Source organism: Anomaloglossus baeobatrachus, chromosome 4 (genome assembly GCF_048569485.1).
Source record: "Anomaloglossus baeobatrachus isolate aAnoBae1 chromosome 4, aAnoBae1.hap1, whole genome shotgun sequence".
NCBI classification, from domain to species: domain Eukaryota; kingdom Metazoa; phylum Chordata; class Amphibia; order Anura; family Aromobatidae; genus Anomaloglossus; species Anomaloglossus baeobatrachus.
Genome location: NC_134356.1, coordinates 373,286,771 through 373,308,847, shown reverse-complemented (window position 1 = coordinate 373,308,847; position 22,077 = coordinate 373,286,771). Strand labels below are relative to the sequence as shown.

At 42.0% G+C, this 22,077-nt stretch overlaps 1 protein-coding gene across 4 annotated transcripts in view; it reads right to left on the bottom strand.

Annotated features, from left to right (window-relative positions):
- The window catches only part of RELN (reelin), a 906,715-nt gene that overhangs the window by 9,355 nt on the left and 875,283 nt on the right, over window positions 1-22,077 (bottom strand). For all 4 annotated transcript variants that reach the window (XM_075345182.1, XM_075345183.1, XM_075345181.1 and 1 more), the window contains 6 exons: window positions 18,539-18,612; window positions 18,038-18,199; window positions 16,286-16,443; window positions 15,893-16,112; window positions 15,600-15,797; window positions 14,660-14,758 (listed from right to left, as the gene is read on the bottom strand). In XM_075345182.1, the coding sequence (XP_075201297.1) occupies window positions 14,660-14,758; window positions 15,600-15,797; window positions 15,893-16,112; window positions 16,286-16,443; window positions 18,038-18,199; window positions 18,539-18,612 (911 nt within the window). The remainder of the gene's footprint in view (window positions 1-14,659; window positions 14,759-15,599; window positions 15,798-15,892; window positions 16,113-16,285; window positions 16,444-18,037; window positions 18,200-18,538; window positions 18,613-22,077) is intronic.

The following is a 22,077-nucleotide window of genomic DNA, read 5'->3' as shown; positions in this document are numbered from 1 at the left end:
AGCGCACATTATGCAGTCAGCCAAATATATAACTAAGGATCTCAAACAGAATAAAGTGTAAATTATTAGAACTGTCTGGAATCTCCGCAGTATCACAGTAAGGGAAAATCATGATCTTCTCCAGTTGAGAACGAGGTCTCCACACATACAGTGGGGAAAATAAGTATTTGATACACTGCCGATTTTGCAAGTTTTCCCACCTACAACGAATGGAGAGGTCTGTAGTATTTATCGTAGCTACACTTCAACTGTGGCAGACAGAATAAAAAAAATCCAGAAAATCACATTGTATGATTTTTAAATAATTAATTTGCATTTTATTGCATGAAGTAAGTTTCACCTACCAACCAACAAGAATTCTGTCTCTGACAGACCTGTTATTTTTTCTTTAAGAAGACCTCCTACTTTGCACTCATTACCTGTATTAATTGGTCCTGTATGAACTCATTACCTGTATAAAAGACACCAGTCCACGCACTCAATCACACTCCAACCTCTCCACTAGATCCAAGACCAAAGAGCTGTCTAAGGACACTAGGGACAAAATTGTAGACCTGTACAAGGCTGGGATGCACAATAGGCAAGTAGCTTGGTGAGAAGGCAACAACTGTTGGTGCAATTATTAGAAAATGGAAGAAACACAAGATGACCATCAATCCTACTTGGTCTAGGATTCAATACAAGATCTCACCTCGTGGGGTAAGGATGATTCTGAGAAAGGTCAGGAATCAGCCCAGAACTACACGGGAGGACTTGGTCAATGACCTGAAGAGAGCTGGGACCACAATCTCAAAGATTATCATTAGTAACACACTACGCCATCATGACCAGCACATGTCCAGGCCCATTTCATATTCACCAATGACCATCTGAATGATCCAGGGGAGGCATGGGAGAAAGTCATATGGTCAGATGAGAAAAAAATAGAAAATTTTGGTATCACCTCCATTCACCATGTTTAGAGAAAGAAGAATGAGTTCAACCCCAAGAACACAGTCCCAACTGAGAAGCATTTGGGTGGAAACATCATACTTTGTGGGTGCTTTTCTGCAAAGGGGACAGGACGACTGCATCATATTGAAGAGAGGATGGATAGGGTCATGTTGTGCAAGATTTTTGCCAACAACATTCATCTCTTAGTAAGAGCATTGAAGATTCGCTGTGGCTGGGTCTTCACAATAACCTGAAACACACAGCCAGGCCAACTAAGGAGTGGCTCCGAAAGAAGCATTTCAAGGTTCTGGAGTGGCCTAGCTAGTCTCCAGTCCTGAACCCAATAGAAAATCTTTGGAGAGAGCTGAAACTTAATGTTGCCCAGTGACAGCTCCAAAATCTGAAGATCTAGAGAAGATCTGTATGGAGGGGTGGGCCAAAATCCCTGCTGCAGCGTGTGCAACCTTGCTCAAGAACAGAAAACATCTGACCTCTTTAACTGCAAGCAAAGGTTTCTGTAATATATATTAAGTTCTGTTTTTCTATTGTATCAAATAATTATTTCATGTAAAAATTAATTATTTAAAAATCATACAATGTGATTTCTGGATTTTTTTTTTTATTCTGTCTGACAAAGTTGAAGTGTACCTGTGATAATAATTACAGACCTCTCCATTCTTTGTAGGTGGACAACATTTTCCCTCTGTAATGGCTCTTCTACATTGCAATAGCTCCAGATGCACATGCAGACATGGTGTGACGTTTTTCCTTTTGGTGCAGCAGAAAAGAGCGTGTTTTTTTAAGAGCAAATAAAAGGATGATGTGCAAAGAATATACACAGGCAGTTCCAGCAATTTACAGGTGCATATACACAGATAGTGGTAGCATCTAAAAAGACCTTGGTTGCACATGACATCGCGTCAGCCTTTTGACCAGAATACTGTGCCAGGATACACAAAGGGGGAGCAAACTAGTGTTAACCATTAAAAACAGCATTATTTTTCAGATAAAAGAGGCATCCAAGGATTGTTGAGACAGGATTACCCCATCCAGGTTGTTGTCAGTAAATAGAATATAAATAGACATAATTATGGAATAAATTTTCAGCAGAAAGAAGAACGAATAATTGGTGCCTTACAGTGAATAAGAAAGTGTCCCATTGTTCAAGCAAAGTTGCTGTGGAGAATCTGTCAGCAGGGTTATCCTACCCTCCTGAGAGCAGCATGATGTGGGGACAGAGAGCCTGGCTGGCTCACTCATGGGGGTTCTTGCTGTAGTTTTGATAAAACACTTATCTCTTGGTGCTCCTCTACTTCAGCCAATGCTATCTTAGCTGTCTTTCCCATACACAAGAGTATTCGTTCGGCCGAGCGCTCCTGTGTTCTCTACGAGAAAACCTAAAACAGACATGCTGGTGGCACATCTCTGGGAAAACAATGCAATCAGCAGTCCAAAATCGGACATGCCCAAATTACATCTCCCCCAACAATCAGTTGGCCGGGGAACCCATATATATTAGTGGTTGGCAGAACCCATCAATATCTGCAGGTTCGGCTGACATTAGTCTGTGTGTTGGACTTTAAACTAGACAATCTCAAAATGCTCCAGATTTATAATAGCGGTTCATGCTGTTTGGTAAATTTCTAATTTTAAGGCTGTCTAAATCTATGCCACCTTTTAGTTGGCTTACTTGGTACATGGTGTCACATGTTAGACCAAATCCCCCTGTCAGTCAAGGAGCAAAGTGTCTAAAATATATAATAAATATGGTGTAAGTCATGAATGCCAGTCTTTTGTTATAATTTGAGTCAGAATTCTGGCACCCTGGCTTTATAAATACCCTCCTATATTTATTAGGAAAAAATAAATACAAATCACTTAACACCATGAGGAAGATTAAAATTAATTCCCAATTCTGTATTTGGCAGTCAAACTAATTCCCTGATCAGCGGCAAATCGCATAATCTAGTATCCTGAAGCAGTAATATATTTTGCAAGATCCAGGCACTTTGTGAACTTGTTTAGTGAATTGATATAAATGGCCCAAATGAAAAGAATAACCCACTAAGCTGTGGGGTCATTAAAGTTTTTGTTATTTTATTATTATTATTATTATTATTATTATTATTACTTGCCCATTGTAAAGACCATACTATCAGTAACTCATCCACCACATGTCCGATGATACCGACAGTCTGCAGCCGTGACGTTATGACTACATCACAAGTGACCGCTAAAACCAAGCACTGGGCTCTGCGAGAATGCCAATTCAGTCAGTACGACACCGCTAAGCCTAGGAATTGACAGCAGCGATCACATACAACATACCGTAGTTTTGATACTCCTGCGTCTTGTCAAAGACCAGGGTATTGGTGAGTGAGTAAAGCTTATTTTATCTTTTCAGTGGGCAAGCCTATGGATTACAAACAAAATGAAAATAACTCTTTAAAGCATCCAAAGTCTGACAAATTTTATAATTAGCACATCGACAATCCCACACATGCTGGATTATTTTTGCTAAATATAAAAAGAAATTGTCACTTATGATCATTGTTTCAGTATGCAGAGTTCAAACCAGATGATGAATGATGTATATTGCCACCTAGTGGTAATATAAGGAACATTTCTTTTCTGTGATTTCTTTTGTTATAGCTAGAGTTGAGTGGATCGGCCATAATCCTGGTCCGGCGGATCCGGATCGGGTTGCCGCCGAAGTCCGGATCCGATCCGGAATCCGCGGCCATGTAAATGAATGGGGAGCCGGATCTGGGACGAGAGAGAGAGAGGAGAGAGAAAAAAAAAAAAAAAACTGATCCGGATCGTGCACCCCAAAGCCTGGGTACTGGTCGGACTCTGATCGGGCGCTCAAACCGTGGGGATCTGTTTTTTGTGGATCCGGGTCCGCTCAACACTAGTTATAGCATAAATACAGTGGCAAAGCAAAGGGGAGCCGAAGGGGGCGGTCCGCCCCAGGCGGCACGTGTCAGGGGGGCGGCATATAGGGGGTAAAAAATAGAAAAACATAGAAGAAATAATAATTGTTGATTAACCTCTTAACGACCAATGACATACTGGGTACGTTATGGTGACTTTGTACTTAAAGACCCATGACGTACCCTGTACGTAATGGCAAAATCGCGGTCCTGGAGCCTCGGTGGCTGTGATCAGTGTGCAAAAACCTTAGATTCGGGGAGGAGGGGACCTGTGCCTGACCTCAGGAGGGGTGGTGTCTCCCTCCCCCCGGACCTACGGAGGCTGTGATTGGCTGACGAACGCCGCTCAGCCAATCACAGCCACTGTGATATTTCAGCCATTGAAAATGGCTGAAACATTCAAATCCAGCCATGATCAGTGCAGCTATAGCACTGATCACTGGCTGGAGCTGGGTGAACTTTTTCACCCGCCTCTAGCTCTAATTGGAGAGATCGGCCTTGTGACCAATCTCTCCAATCACCTTCGATCTGGGGCCGGTGACCTGTAGGTGACCACTCCCCTCAGCTTCACTTCATCCGTGAAAGCTGAGGCGAGTGATCCCTGCAAGTGCCATTTGGTAAGTGCCCCCGATTCACCACTACCCCCGATCAGACCCCGATCCACCGCTGCCCCCGCCACTGCCCCTTTTCAGCCGCGCCGCAGCAGCAGTATTCACCGCCCCCGATCCACCGCCGCTACTGCCTCCGATCTGCCATCGCCCTCCTCCATTTGCTGCGCCCCCTCCATCCGCCACCGCTCTCCCCATCAGCCACTGCCCCCCTGCATCCGCCACCACTCTCCCCATTAGCCACTGCCCCCCTTCATACGCCACCGCTTTCCCCATCAGCCGCTGCCCCCTCCATCCGTCACCCAGTACCCAAGATACCCAAGTTATATAGATTCTGGATTATCGATGGCTAACGGAGGGGTGCGGCAAATTTAATGACCGCCCCGAGCAGCAAAAGCAGTTGCTACGCCACTGCGTAACTACTCCTAGTTCATCATATTTAGCAGGCATTTGATTTGACTACAGATCGAGGGTTTCATGTCCTGGGACCCCACTGCTCACATAATAGACTCCTGAGAAGCGCACAGCTCAGGCAGGAGCGCACAGCTCAGCAGGAAGGAGTGCACAGCTCAGCAGGCAGGAGCGCACAGCTCATCAGGCAACAGCGCACAGCTCATCAGGTAACAGCGCACAGCTCAACAGGCAGAAGGGCACAGCTCAGCAGACAGGAGCGCACATCTCAGCAGGCAGGAGCGCACAGCTCAGCAGGCAGGAGGGCACAGCTCATCAGGCAGGAGGGCACAGCTCATCAGGCAGGAGGGCACAGCTCATCAGGCAGGAGGGCACAGCTCAGCAGGCAGGAGGGCACAGCTCAGCAGGCAGGAGGGCACAGCTCAGCAGACAGGAGCGCACAGCTCAGCAGACAGGAGCGCACAGCTCAGCAGGCAAATAGGAGCCTCAAATAGGAGAATACAAATGTATCCTATCCATATAGGCTACTAGGTGACAAACTTCTACTTGAAAAGTATCCTGCTGATGTTTTTTTTTTTTTGTCTGGATCCTGGATTTTCAACCACTATTACTGCTGATCAGCTGTTATCTGGTCCCATGACGGCTATTGGTGGTGGTTCAGCACCCTGACCTACATGAAGGGGTCAGTCAAATCATATTTTCAGTCAAAACATCGGATCGCACTTGAACCAATGTTACTCCATGGGGCTGTGCACATGTCGCCATTTTTTCCTCGAACCAATCTGTTTTGAGGAAAAAAAAAAATCACAGCATGTCTGAGCTTGATCCGAATATCAGATTGCACTTGGCTAGGCAACTCAATGGGTCCACTGAAAACATCGGACAGCAATTTGATGGCATCTGAGTGTTGCCTGATTTTCTAGGACTGACACAGTGGAGAAGATGGGGAAACTTTTTTCTCCATGTTCTCCTCATCCGGGAGAATCGGCTCTCACTATACTCATACTCTGATCAAACTCTTGTATAATGGACCTGATTCTCTAGGATGAGAAAATAGATGAGGACTGTATTTGTGGGATGAGTTTTGGTTTTGAATGACATCATTCATTTTACCATAAAATGTACTGCAAAACAGGAAAAAAATTCCAAGTGCAGTGAAATTGTAAAAACAAACCAAAACCGCCATTTTTGTTTTCTGTTTAATGCCCTTCATTGTAAATGACCCGACAAACATGATTCTCCATGTCAATATGATTTCAGTGATACCAAACTACAGGTTTTTTTTAATTACTATTTTAGTGGTGAAGGTTTTTTGGAAATTTGTGAATGAAAAAAAGGGTTTTTTTGTCAGTTGAGCTTTTTGAGGGTTTGTTTTTGCATCTTGAGCCATCGTTTTCATCAAAATCATTTTGGGGTATGTATGACATTTTCATGAGAATATGATTTTTTTTCTTTTCGCAGTTTAAAATGTACCGTAGTTTAAATAGTTTTATATTTTGAAGGCCTGGACTTTTTTTTAACAGAATGATACTAGATATGATAATTGTTTTGCAAGCACCACTCCAGCATTTATTTTTTTTTTTTGAGCTCTGGCGTGGTACTTTAAATCTAAGCCTCCTGCCCCTGATATTATACCTACCTCCTGCTTTTTCAGCTCCGCTCCGGTCCCTCAGCGGCATCTTGTGACTGTAACCTTCTGACTTCCTGGAAGTCAGAAGTTATGTCACAAGTTCCCAATACAACTGTAAGAGAGCCAGAACGAGGTCAGAATGAGGCTCTCAGATTTGTATTGAGTTGTGACCTCCAGCGCTCTATGAAACACTGAAGCTGCTTATGTATTATCATTTGATCATTTGATGAGATTATATCTGAAAGGGATTGATACATAATGATACATAATTCAGACATGCTGTATCAATACACAGTGGCTACAGAGTTATGTATATTTACAAACACTTCCAGATCTCCTTTCACGGTGATGTCAGCTCTCACCCCCCCCCCCTGAAATGAGATAGGGGGGGGGGATAAAACTATACCCACCGGTAGTCACTGGTAAATGTAATTTTAACACTTTACTAATTTATCTGGGCATGTGGTGCGTGTGACATGGTCAGACACATCCTGCTTAATTTAAAAAGCTGGGACTTTGAAACTCACAAAGCCTATGCGTACAATGCAAGAACTGCCAAACATTAGACGGAAAAGGGACTCCGATACACCCTGTTGTAGACATAAAGGTGGGCCTCATAGAAATTCTGTTAAAATTACTTAGGTCGTGAGACTCTTAGAATCGTAAAACCTATTTCACACAGAGTTTTCCACAAACTTCACCAACTGTCATGGCGGTGTTGGGCTCTGTTCAGATTGCAGATTCGGACACTTCACCCATTGGTTTCTCTAATGTCTGGGATCAACACAGGCAGACTCGGGCTATGTGCTGATTCATAGGCAGGCTAGCAAGAGTTAATCTCTGCTGGTCTGCTTGCTCCTTTGATCACATGTGTGGAGGCCTATCACATCTGCTCCCCTCCTATTTCTGCTGGTTAAATTCTTCCACCCATGCCAGCTATAGTTTGTCTTTGTTGGTCTGTGAAGTGTGGTGTCACAGACTTTCTGGTTAAAGTTGTGCTCATTGCTAGGTGCAGTTGTGGAGCTTACCCCTGTTGTTTTGTAGCTTCCTTTCTGTTCTTGTTTTTCCTCCTGAATTTCTTATTGTCTTAACCTTTGTGTGTGAGCTGTGTGAAAGAGTTTTGGTTTTCCCTTGTCTGTCTTTATCTGTGGGTTTCATCTCACTCCTGTCCTGTTCCTCCCTAGGGGAAGAGGGACTCAGATCAGGACTGGTCAGGAGCAGGGCCAGGAAGGAGACTTGAGCATCTCCACCATCAAGAATATCCCTGAGGTTAGAGATAGCATAGACAGAAAATAGAAAAAGTAGTTCAGCTCACCCTTCCTAAAGTCCAGGTCAGGATCGGTGTTGGTGCACGGAGCTGCCCTGGCCTCAGGCAGAACACAGACAAGGAAACTAGAGTATGATCTCCAGCACTTCAAAGAAGGTTAAAAATATTTATTGAGGTTCTATTAAAAAAGATCCATCGATCATGAAAACAGTGAGGGGTGACACATTAAGAGAAATCCAACATGTTTCAGCTAGTAGAGCCTTATTCAAGGATTGCCAATCCTCTACTAGCTGAAACATGTTGGATTTCTCTTAATGTGTCCCCCCTCACTGTTTTCATGATCGATGGATCTTTTTTAATAGAACCTCAATAAATATTTTTAACCTTCTTTGAAGTGCTGGAGATCATACTCTAGTTTCCTTGTAGGGATAGCATAGGGCCTCCTAGCTTGAAGGACAGCTTAGGAGCCCTGATTCCCCGCTATTCCGTAATCATATTAACGTATGCACTAAGTGCAAGGGCTTCCAAAGAATAGAAGAAGAGACTGCAATACACCCTGGAAGACACACGTAGAGGAGGGCCTCAGAAAACATCTTTTTCCCATTTTTAAGGAGTGGAACTCCTAGACTACTAATGCCTATGCACTAAATGCAAGTGCTGAAAAACATTTACCCCTGGGGTTATCTGTATATGTAAGAGAATTGTAGTGGTAGGCCTCATACACATCCTGAAAAATTCTGAACGAGGGCATCATACACACACTGGAAAAATTTGGCACAAGGGCCACCTGATGACCCTGTAAAAATTTTGATCGAGGGACGCCTGTTTACCATCTTAGAACTTGGAGCAAGGGCTACATGATGACCCTCTAAAAATTTGGTGCAAGGGCAGATGACCCTGTTGATATAGTGGAGGAGAAGTACAAAAAAAATAAGAAACTATGAACCATATAGCCTTTTATGGGTGGGAAGGGGTGCATGGGAATACACTACAAAAAAGGGAACATTTGAATTGGCTTTAGGTTCCACTACTGTCATTTTGATCAAAGTCAGCCTGTCAGCATTTTCAGTAGATAGCGAATCACTTATGCACTAAAAAAATCACTATTGTATTAAATACAATAATTAAAACAATGATAAAATGTCAAAATATTTGATGCGTCAATTGAGGGCTGCAACACAGAGCAAAATTATAACATCATATGTGCAAAATATGTTGTAATAACAGATCAATCAAAGTACAGGTAAAAAAGAAATGTTCATAGACTCATATACTGTATATATCTGAAGGAATAGAGACATCTAGTGGTCTGTTTGCCAAATTGCACAGTAAGAATGTACTTTGGGGAAACCCAGGATGGTGACAATATAGAATTAATTATTTCATAAAGTAGGAACCTTACTGCGGATCAAGAAAGAGCTCTATGTGCGGCAGCCTCCTGCCCGATGCATTTTGCGGTATAGCTTCTTCCTGGGGGCGTATCTTTTTTTACCTGCACTTTTATCGATCTATTACTACAATATATTTTGCACATTTCATATTATAATTTTGCTCTGTGTTGTAGCCCTCAATTGGGGCACCTAATATTTTGACACTTAACTGCCTTTTCCTGCCTGTTGCACTGCTGCGGATCCCTCCTCCTCTGTGCTTCTCCCCTAGCTCTGCATGGCACCTTATTAGGTTGGGTTGGTGACTTCATCATTCACCACCTTGTCTTCCACTTCCGCACTCTGATCTTCCTGACTTGTTGACTTAACAACATCACTTGTTGGCAACTGTGTCTCACCATCATCTAGCTCTTGAGACATTTATTCCCGTTCCCCACCATCATCTTCTTCTGATCTTGGCTGCTTAAATATTTGGGCATCACTACACACAAATTCTTCATATCACTTTTGAATCGTGCAAGGCGAGAAGCCAGAATCAAAAAATGGAAATGTAAAAAGCAGCTCATAGTGTCCGAGTGTGGGATCACTTGTTTCCAGGGACTGTGGTGGGAGGATCAGGGGGAGGATTATGTGGTCCAGACTCTTGGCTAGTGAAATAGGACCGTGTGGAAGACAGGGTGGTGCTGGGAAACACATTGGAGGCATTATCTGCCATCCAACCGACCACCTGTTCGCACTGTTCTGACTTCAAGAAGTGGTGTCAGGTGTCCTCCTGCAAAGTGGGACAAGAAGCTAGGTCTCGTGGCTGAGCCTGTTTGCGGTGTTCCTACAACAGACAAAGTTTCACCTGGCCTACGGCCTCGGACTCTGCGTGCACCATCAGCAGCATGTCCACTTCCCTGTCCCTTACCACATACCTTGCGCATTTTAAACTAGTTATTTAATATATGAAAAAAATTCACAGCAAGAAAGGGCAACAATCTTTACCTGCCCAGGCCACAGAAACAAATGCACTCACAGGATGCAGCAAAACTCCTTAATAAAGATGGAGCCAGCAGGTGCAAAACACTGATGGAGCAACCACTCATACACTGCCACTCCATGGAGGGGGTGATTTCTTAGTATTAAAATTGCACACAAATGGCTTGTATAGGGCACCGTTCACACATGTAAGTGCACGGTGTGTGGCTTACAGCCTATTGATGACGCCCATAATATTTCACTAGGCGGGTTGCCCAGCACTATATAAGTGCACCACACAGGAACGGAGACCCTAGTTTACAAGGCCTAAATTAATGGACCTGGATGCATCCTGTATAAAGATATGATAAGTGCAAAAAAATATATATGATAGAAATATATGAGGAATTAGTTGACATTTTGGCCAAAGTAAGGATGCTCACAACCCACATCAAGGGTCCTCATGCCTGTGAGTCTCGTGGCTGAGCCTGTTTGCTTGTTCCTGCAGCAGACAAAGTTTCACCTGGCCTATGGCACCCTGATGCTAGATTGAGTATAGGGCAATGGTGAATACACTCGCTCATTACTACAAGCCACATTTAAGTTACCCCCCCCTCCCTTTCCTTTAACAGTAGTAATACCAGAGCACCTGTTACCAGTACAATGACAGCCGAAGCTTCCCTGTAGAAATCATACCAAGGCAGCACACTTACATTCAGGGGCTCCACCCAATATTACATGCAGCCATAAGTACCCCTTTGACTGATGCTATCATCCTATCTCCAGCATACATACTTAATTTATCCCTTCTCTCCCAAGCCCAGTAAAAGTGCATCCAGATCTGCTCTTCTGTGTTGGGTTCCTCTCAAAAGTCACCATCTGGAGACCTGCTCTTTATAGGTGTTTGCTAAGGCCGGAATCACACTTGCGACTGACTCACGTGTGACTCGTGCGACCCTGGGTAAGGATTGCAGTACCCTGTGGCACCCTGATATACTTAGGGGCGCCACAGATCCCTCAGGGGCATTATCTGAATCCCGTTATTCGGAGATTTAGATGGAAACCACAATGTAAGTGCTCAGCATAGAGCATGGGGTAAATGTGACCCAACTTTTTTTTATGTAAAATGTGACCAATGGAAGCTTTAACTCCACAAAAAAACAAGTCCCCACTCTGGTCTGTCATCTGTAATTGGAAATATAGGGGACTTCCACGTTACTGGCAGCACAAAGGCTCTGAAAAAGCACTATAGCTCGCCCCAAAAAAGAAATCCATCAAAATCTTTGCTCCCACATCCAAATTCTTTTCTCCCTACTGAGCCCCACAGTGCGCCTATACCATATATTACATCCACATGTCTGGCATTTCTGTATTGAGGAAACCTGCTTAATTTACAAAGTGCGTGTCTCCGGAAGCACAAGCTGGGCACAATGTATGACTACTACAACATACTGGGCACAGCAACGTACTGGGCACTACAATAGTAGATTTTCAATTTTCACTCAGCAACATCCATTGCTGCTTGTTTCTGGAAAACACCCATGGAGTCAAAATTGTCGCTACACCTGTAGATACATTTCTAGAGGGGTGTAAGTTTCAAAATATGGTTAATTAAGGGGGTTTGTACTCTTTTGGCACTTAGGGGCTCTGTATATGGAGTCCGCAAACTATTGTACTAAAATTTGTACTCAGAGTCAAATAGCGCTCCTTCCTTCCTGAATCTCGTTGCGTGGCTAAGCAGTATTGTACTGCCACATGTTGGGCATTGCCAGATTCAGCAGAAATTATGTGCCAAATTTTAGAGCCCTTTTTACACTTTTCTCTCTGTGAAAATATAAAATCTGGGGCTAAAACAAAAAGTTTGTTGTAAAAATGTAATTATTTTTTTCTTCACTTCCTAATGATATAAAATTCTGTGACACACCTATACCCTTACGTGAATTCATTGAGGGGTGTAGTTTGTAAGATGAGGTTACTTGTGGGGGTGTTTCAGCTGTTCTGGTACCTCAAGGGCTCTGACAATGTGACATGACATCCTCAAATCATTCCAGCAAAATTTAAAGTCCAATATGGTGTTCTTTCCTTTCTGAGCTTTGTACTGTGCCTCAAAAGTAGTTCTCAACCACATATGGGGAATTTGCGTACCCAGGAGAAATTGCACAAGAAGCTGTACCATTCATTTTCTCCCATTACCCCTTTTGAAAATTAAAAACTTTGGGCCAAAGCAGTGGAAAAAAATGGTAATTTTAATTTGCTCAGTCCATTGTTATACAATTCTGTGAATTGCTTCAGGGTTAAAAATGCTCACTAATCCCCTAAATTAATTCCTCGAGAGGTGTAGTTTCCAAAATAGGGTCATTTGTTGGGGTATGTGCTATTTTGACATGTCAGTGGCTCTTCAAATGTGACATGGTGTTTGTTATCTATTCCAGCCAAAGTGGCGCTCCTTTACTTCTGACCCATGCTGTAGTTTTCTACCACATATGAGGTATCAGCGTACTCAGGAAAAATTGCACAACAAATATTATGGTGCATTTTTCCCTTTTGCCTTTGTGAAAATAAACCCAAAATTTCTGTGGGAAAAATTAGACTTTTTTATTCTTTTCATGGCTCAACATTATAAAATTCTGTAATGCACTCAGGGGTTCAAGGTTCTCACCACACATCTAGATAAATTCCTTGAGGGGGCTATTTTTTAAAATGGGGTCATTTGTGGGGGATTACACTGTTCAGGGGCTCTGCAAACACAGCATGGTGACCAATATCGATTTCAGATGATTTTGCGTTCTAAAAGTCAAATAGCGCTCCTTCCCTTCTAAGCTCTGCCGTGTGCCCAAACGGTAGTTTTCCACCACACACTGGGTACTTCTATACTCAGGAGAAATTCCAAAACAAAACTGTATGGTCCATTTTTTCCTGTTACTAAATTTGGAGCTAAAGCGATATTTTTGTAAGAAAATTTAGATTTTATTTATTTTCATGGCTCACCATTATAAAATTCTGTGAAACACCTGGGGGCTCAAGGTTGGGGCTAAAATAACATTTTTATGGGGAAAAAAATAAAATTTCAGTTTTTTCTTTTAATTCCTGTGAAGCACCTGAAAGATTAATAAACTTCTTGGATGTGGTTTTGAGCGGTATGAGGTGTACAGTTTTTAGAATGGTGTCACTTTTGGGTATTTTCTGTCGCCTAGGCTTCTCAAAGTCACTTCAAATGTGATGTGGTCCATAAAAAAAATTGATTTTGTAAATTTTGTTACAAAAATTAGAAATTGCTTTTAAACTTTTAACGCATTTACTAGCAAAAAAATGTTTCAAAAATTGTGTGGATGTAAAGAAGACATGTGGGAAATGTTATTTATTAAATATTTTATGTGACATAACTCTCTGGTTTAAGGGCATAAAAGTTAAAAGTTTAAAAATTGTGAATTTTTTGAAAATTTTCAGCAAATTTATATTTTTACAAGTAAACACAAAAAATTATCGTGTTAAGATTATCATTAACATGAGGTACAATATGTCATGAAAAAAAAAATATCTCGGAATCACTGGGATCCATTGAAGCATTGGCGTTATTACCACATAAAGTGACATTGGTCAAAATTGAAAAAATTGGCCTGGTCAGGAAGATGAAAACAGGCTTGGGTTGAAGAAGTTAATAGCAGAGATAAGCGAAACCCGTGGAAGTTTGGTTTGTCAGGTTCACTTTTAGATAAAGGTTGGTTTTGGACCCAGACTTGACCTGAACCCCAATGGAAGTCACTAATTGGGCAGTTTGGGTCTCTGCCCACATGCAGCCAGTCATAAAAATATCACTTCCGGGGGGAGGGTGGGTGGTATTTCTACTTTTTTTTTTTTTTTGGGTGCACGCTACATCCAAGCACATTGTTGTTACCCTCAGTTTGACCCGTTCATACACTGCAAGTGGCTCGCCAAGTACAACCGAGCGATGCTCACGTGAATGGTTTGCATACGTAGAGCACCTCGAACTCTGCACTGTTTTTTGTTTTTTTTTAAAGTCTATGTTTGGTGCGAACACCGAACCTCGGGTTCACTCATCTCTAGTTAATAGGTGTCAAATGATGGAGGTTGTTCATTATAGCCTGTATAGCACACATATCTAAATATCCAAGAATTTATGGTGTGAGACATGGGATACCCACAGAACATACAGAACATATAAATGAGCCAGTGTTAGCAAGACTATACATGGAGTGACAGACTTGGACTTTTTCCTAATTTCTGTATATTTCAATATACCTATTGATAAATGAAGGAAAGATCAGTCCATTCTTGGTTTCTGTTAGGTTTGGACAGCACAGATCTGACTTGTATGGCATGTCAGAATTAATTATTTTGCGATAACTCTTATTAACTTAGATCAGTCACCAGAAGATAACAATTGTTACAATGTGTATGAAAGGTGGATACTTACATATCCACACAAAGATAGATGAATGGATTTGTTTTCTAGCGATGGAGTTGGAATGTTTCTGTATAAGGGATATATGGGCAGAGCAGATACTCACAGTACAACTTCTACATGATCCAGAGCCCACTGATCATGACCTGATCCACTGTGGCGTGGCTGCCACCACCGTAAAAGGACTCCTTTCATACGGGCTTCTCTGTAGAAAAGAAAAGTTACGTTCACTGCAAATCATGACAAATCACGAATGAACACTAGCTACAAATTCCTAAATAAATTATAGGATTAATAGATCCTTTCCAAAATTACCCCAAATTGACATTTGGGAAATACATTGGTGTTTCTAGTTAAGTGAATTTGGATGAGGGTAATACCATACACAACTGAACATACAGGCGATCAGCTGTTATTTCAGAAGCATTAAAAATTGTTACGCACTCTTATGAGTGACCCGACCATTCTGTTCACAGATAGATGCAGGTTCCTGAAGTAAAACTCCAGTGCGCATTAGACAAATGTCAGCTGCACCCATCAGTATTGATGGGTACAGCCGAAACTCAAATGTGTATGTGGGTGCTTCCCATCTGTTGGAGAAGATGTCAATCAGGCATGTCCAATTTTGGACTGCTGATCGCTTTGTTCTCCAATGCACATTAATTGAATGTCAGCTATACCCACCGGTATCGATGGGTACAGCCGACACTCGAATGTGTATGGATGCGCTGGCCATCTGTTGGGAAAGAAAATAATTGGGTATCTCAAATTTTGCACTGCTGATCGCTTTGTTCTCTCGAAAATAAGTCACTAGCAGAGATGAATGCCAGCAGAGAGCACAGGAGTCTTTAGTCAAACACGTGTTCCTGTGTGTAGGAGAGACGGGCAAAATGGCTGTCAGCCAAACAATCAGCTGAAGCATCGTTTACCCAACAGCCATGTAAAGCATTTGGGGGGTTTTTGGACAGGTTATCTACTTGTTTACCTTGAAAACTCTATCCGGAACATAATGACTCAACGAATAAGGAAGAACAATAGTTACTTACAGTGGAATATTGTAAGACACTCTTTGTGCTTGTATGAAGTCTTTTGGCTGGTGCTGTGCAATGACTTGCCATGTTATCCCATTATTGACACTGTACTGTAGTAGTACAGCCTTGTCTACAGTATTTGCATCAGTTAAGTTAGTATTGCAGCTCTCTGTTTGGGCAATGCTTCCGATCTGAAGCACAAACATTATTTTGCTGTTAAGAGAGGCACATAGAAAAAAAATGCTTAGATGACAATGTTTTTATACTTTTACATATAGCATATCTGTGTATGTCAGAATCTGTCATACCTGGCACGGGTAAGATCAAGGGGCTTTGTTATGGCTTGTCTTATTTGGCATCCATTAAAATAAAGAGAGTCTCCATGGGCATAAGGTGCAAGTTGACCACATCCATTTCCAATAGTGCCTCCTTGAATATTTTCCCAATTAATTTCCGTTACCTTTTCTGATTCAAAATTATCTTTAATGTAGCTTGGGAGGTCATGGCTAAACAATGAGCAATCATCACCTGCAATAAAAAGATACATACTGTATATCTATAGTATTTAACAACTTGAACTCAGGATTAGTGTTGATCCTAGAGGTCAGAATACCATTTATCAAAATGTTATATCCTATCTTAACAACATAAGTACTGGGCCCTAACATCAATTCTTCACATTAAAACTATTACAAGATTACCTTGATATCCCTCATCACATATGCAAACAGCTCCAGTTGTACAGTATCCATGTCCACTACAAAGCTTAGGACAAGCTTCTCCAATGTATACATGATCAACAGCCCAACTCTGCTTTTCAGTTTCATCCCCTTTCTGAATCCAGCGGAACTGTGTAGCACTGAGGAACAAAAAAACCCATCTCATTAGCAAAATGCCCCTTTTTGCTTAAAAAAAAACAACACTATTTGAAATATTAGGACATAGCTACAATTTGGCATTGCAATAACTATGTGGCAATAAGTTTGGAATGCTTTTACGTATTAAGATTATTCTAAAATAGTTTGCTATGACACATACCTCACTTTATTAGTAAATTTAGGTCAATACGTTTTTTAGTTTATTAAAAAAAAGCCCTTGGTTCTATCACCGCACTGAAACAAATTGTCATCGGGGGTGGCGGCGATGTTACTCACACTGCTTCCATCACCTGATGAGGGTCTGTTTCAGAGAAACAAGCTGCGTACAGGCGGTGAAAAAAACCTCTGCATCAAAGCTGCATCATAATGCATGAAGTTTTGATGTGTTTTTTTTCTGCCAGGAGATGCAGATTTGGTGCAAGAATATGGTATATAAATTTCAGCACCAAATCTGCATCTCTTGGCAAAAAAACCCCACACAAAAACGGTTTTGACACCCTTTCAGTGCGGTTTTCTGCCAGAAGATGCAACTTTGGTGCAGAAATCTGGTCCAGACATTTCAGCACCAAATTTGCACTGCCTAGCAGAAAACCTTACAGCTGTGACCGCAACTAAACTGAGTGACGTCACTGTTCATTGCTGCAACTCAGTCTCTGCCTAAAGCCCACAGCGTGCGGACATGTTTTGTGCCCGTGCGCTGTGACTTCAGTATGTATGTAGCAGAGCCTGAATCGTTGTGGGGCCTCATGTGGATTACGTAGGAACTTGCTGTTTTGGGGTTAATAACTTGGAGAAAGAGGCTTTTTTCAATTAAAGGATTTTTTTGGTGTTTTTTATTTTTTTTATCTTACAGATTAGTGATGGGTGGGTTGTCATAGAACCTCCCCATTACTGATCTAAGGCTTGGTTGCAGCTGTGAACTGTCATTAACCCCTTATTGCCTCCGCATCAGGGCAATCGGGATGAGCCAGGTGAAGTTCTAGGAAGTAAACATGGTAATAAATCATGTTTACCTCCTCTCTGGGAAGACCAGCTTCCCATCACTACAGCCTCTCGATTATGTTCGAGTTTTGTTCACTGCATTGACATTTTAGAATCTCAGTGCAAAAAAAAAAAGTATGGACTGCAGTGGACCATGGAATAAATGGTGCTATAACAATAAATAATAATATTAATAATAATAATTTGAATAGGGGTGGATGTGCAGTACTCGGCCACAGCTACTATACAGTGGACAGAGCTCTGCAGTGCAGCTCCTCGAAAAATTCCATCTGTCCGTTGCCAGCGCCATACTAATCTGATATTGATCGCCTATCCTAAGAATAGGCCATTGATATAAAAAAAAACTGGATAACTCCTTTAAGGGCTGATCTCTGGACTTGTACAACAGTGTTATTTGAACTTTGCAAAAGTATCCTATGAATACATGGTTGAAAATAAATTCCAACTTTTGCAGACTACTTCAGTAACATGCCAAATAAGTGGAAATTATTGCTGTGCTTAAAACATTACATCTGAAAACAAATCGCAGGAGAATTATTCTTTTGGTACCACATGACATTGACTACTGAATACCTGGAGGAAACATAATCTGGAAGTTGCAATGTTACTCTTTTCCAGACTGAGCTGTTGATGGAGTTATAGACTGTGCCTTCATGGAACTGGAATGGCGAGCAGCCAATGCTATTTGATGAGGAAGGAAGACACTGTGTCTGAACCAGCTGCCACAAATCCGTTCTATTAAAAATAATAAACAGAAGATAAGGTCAATTACAGAAACACAATTCTAATGCAAAAATTTGCCTCACTGCTAGTGGAGCATACATATAGTAATCAATAGTGATGGGGACATTTCTGAAATTTGAATGTACAGTACTGTGCAAAAAAATGAGATAGGTGTGGAAAAAATGCTGGAAAGTAAAAAATGCTTTTAAAAAACTAGAAGCATTATATATGGGGACCAACTTCAGCATTGAGTTCCAAAAAAATTGCTATGTGAATTGCTTTATCTTGGTAACAAGCACATCTGACTGTGAAGATTACTGTAACAATTCAATGAAATCTTCTCTGTCTTACCTGGCATCCTTTGAATACTCAAGCATAACTGAATGAAGATCAACACATGAATTTGCTTCACAACCAACCACAATCTAAAAAAAAACAGAAAATATATAGATGCAGTTGTATGGAAATTAAATAGCAAAAGTACATGGAAATGGAAGAAAGCAAGGTGCAGTGAATAATATAGCAATGTAATGAATACCAGCAATCATTTACGTATCTTTGGAAGACATAGATCGTAAACACTTGTAATATAAGTCTGCCTTCTGTTGTATGAAGGAGATGTCTTTGTAATACCTGACATATAGTGTAAACTGTTCTTTTTTTTATTGTGAATTTTCCTATTTGTAATTTTATCTTTTGAAAACATTTTTTAGAGGTATTCCAGACAAAAGCCTTTATCACCTACTCAAAGGGTAAGTGATAAATGCTAGCTTGAAAGGGGTTAGATTGCTTGAGCCTTTATCTATTGCGAAAATAACTCCTCATACCTTTAGGGCTCATGCGCACGTTGCGTAATATCATGCATTTAGGGCATGTGCGCACGTTGCGTTTTTTTCTGCGTTTTGGCTGCGTTTACAATTGCACTGTGTCATTGACAAAATGTATGCGTTGTGCTTCCCCAACAAAGTTTATGAGAATCATGCAAAATCTGTGCACACAATGCTTTTTGAAACGCAGCGTTTTGAAAAAAAATTTGTCAAAATCTCTGCGTTTGAAGAAGCAACATGTCAATTGTTTTTGCCATTTTGGCAGCGTTCTACACCCATTGAAATCAATGAGTTGTAGAAAAACACTGCCAAAATGTGAAGCAGTGCGTTTGCACTGCATTATTGTTGCGATCTGCATGTTTTTTTTAACATAACAAAGGCAGGTCTTTCGTCTTTCTCTCTCTGTCAGTCGGTTTGTCGGTCGGTCTCTCTCTCTATATGTCTATCTCTCTCTCTTTCCATGTCGGTCTCTCCCTCCCACCCCCTCACTCATACTCACCGATCCACAATCACCGGCGCGGCGCTGCATGACAATCACACTGTGGCAGCTTATCCTCTTTTGAAAATGCCGGCCGCTCATTAATCCATCACATATTCCCTGCTTTCCCCGCCCACCGGCGCCTATGATTGGTTGCAGTCAGACATGCCCCCACGCTGAGTGACAGCTGTCTCACTGCAACCAATCACAGCCGCCGGTGGGCATGTCTATATCGAGCAGTAAAATAAATAATTGAAAAAAAAACAAAAAACGACGTGCGGTCCCCCCAATTTGGATACCAGCCAGGGTAAAGCCACCCGGCTGAAGGCTGTAATTCTCAGGATGGGGAGCTCCACGTTATGGGGATCCCCCCAACCTAACAATATCAGCCAGCAGCCGCCCGGAATTGCCGCATTAGATGGTCCAGATAGATCCATTAGATGCAACAGTCCCGGGACTTTACCCGGCTCATCCCGAATTGCCCTGGTGCGGTGGCAAACGGGGTAATAAGGAGTTAATGGCAGCAGCCCATAGCTGCCACTAAGTCCTAGGTTAATCATGGCAGGTGTCTCCCCAAGATACCTTCCATGATTAACCTGAATGTTAAAGAAAATAAACACACACATCCAAAAAATCATTTATTTGGAATGAAAGACAAAAAAAACCACCCTCTTTCACCATTTTATTAACCCCTCAAAAACACCTCCAGGTCTGACGTAATCCACGCAAGGTCCCACGACGCTTTCAGCTCTGCTACATCGGAAGCTGACAGAAGCGGCAGTAGAACACCGCCGCTCTTGTGAGCTCCATGCAGCAACTGAAGTGAGTCGCGCGATCAGCTGTGCTGTCACTGAGGTTACTCGCGGCCACAGCTCTCAGGTGGAGGACAGCAGCTGTGGCCGCGAGTAACCTGAGTGAAAGCACAGCTGATCGCGTGGCTCACTGCAGTCACTCAGGGGATTTGCGATCACAGATGAGTCCTTCACGTGTGACCGCAAATCAAGCCGTGGCACATGCACAGAGCCGCGCGATCACAATGAAGTCGGGTGAAGTTCATCCGAGTTCATTCTGATCGCGCGGCTCTGTTTCGCAGCCAGCCATGCTCTCTTTGGCAGTGCGGTCCCACTTGGCTCTGCTGCAAGTCTATGGGGATGCTGCAGAGCCAAGTGGGACCGCACTGTGAAAAATGTGCGTTCTGGATGCTTTTTCCACTCATTCTATGGCAGAGAAAGCATCCAAAACACATGTATTCTCCAGGAATGTGCGCACGTTGCGTTCTGCCGAATGCGTCTCAGAACGCAGCTTTTTCGGCTGCGTTCTGAGATGCACAGGCAGTAACTTACACGCTGCGGAATAGAATGCAACGTGCACACACAGCCTTACGCTGCGTTTAGCACTGCAGCATAAATGCATGTGTCCTGCATCCCCAGCACAATCTATGTAGATTGTGCATGACACGCGCGCACGTTGCTTTTTTTGAACGCAGCGATTTGGATGCTAAAATTTTGACCCAAATCAGTGCATTCAAAAATGCAACATGTCAATTAATTTGTGCGCTTTGGATGCTGCTCCCACTCTGTCTATGGGAGAGGCAGCATCCATAGCGCATGAATTCGGCATCTAATGTGCTGAAACACTGCATCCATTACCCAGTGTTTCTGCAGCGATTTGAAGTACACATCCACTGCCAAATCACTGCAGAAATGTCAGAATTTACGTGCGAACAAGCCCTTATATTGTATAGAAAAGACTTGAATGGGGTGGAGGTCAAGCATGCACCTTACCAACCATTCAAAGTCTATGGCTTTGTGAGAATTAGCCAACTGCTCCCAATGGTCAAACCCAAACTAACATAATGTTTATCACTTACCAAGGAAATTATCTAGTGATTTAATATTTTTGGCAGTAATACCCCCTTAAAGGGGTTTTCCCATGTTAATTTAAAAGTTGATTTTAATCAATAGAGCTTATAATAATAATAATCTATACAATTGGATGTGTTTAATATAAATGTTCCTGTGCTGAGATAATCTTATAAATGTGCTCCTGCTATGTACTGTGTAATGGCCGTGTCTGACCGTACAGGGACATGGTCTGATCATACCACATCTCCTGGGCTGGGAGGAAGGGGAAGCAAAAGAGTGTACAGGTAGCACAGCATGCGATTGTATCTGATTCTTTTTTTTTCTGGAAAAGCATTTTTTTGCCTGTTTTTAAAAATGATTTACATCATAGAAAGAATAATTTGTGATCCCAACCTGTAATGTCTGTATACTTTATTACTTCCTCCCCTGCCCAGGAGCTGTGGTATCATCAGACCATGTTCCTGTACGGTCAGACACAGCCATTACACAGTACACAGCAGGGGCACATTTAAAAGATTATCTCAGCACATGAATATTTTTTTTAAATACATCCAATTGTCGAAATTATTATTATTCTAAGATCAATTGATTAAAAATCAACTTTAAAACGAACATTGTTCTTGGGAAAACCCCTTTAATTATGCTTTATTATATCTGTGCTAGGATCAAAAAGTGACTAGAAACTGTGCATTTATAAAACTATAACAATTGTGTCCTCCT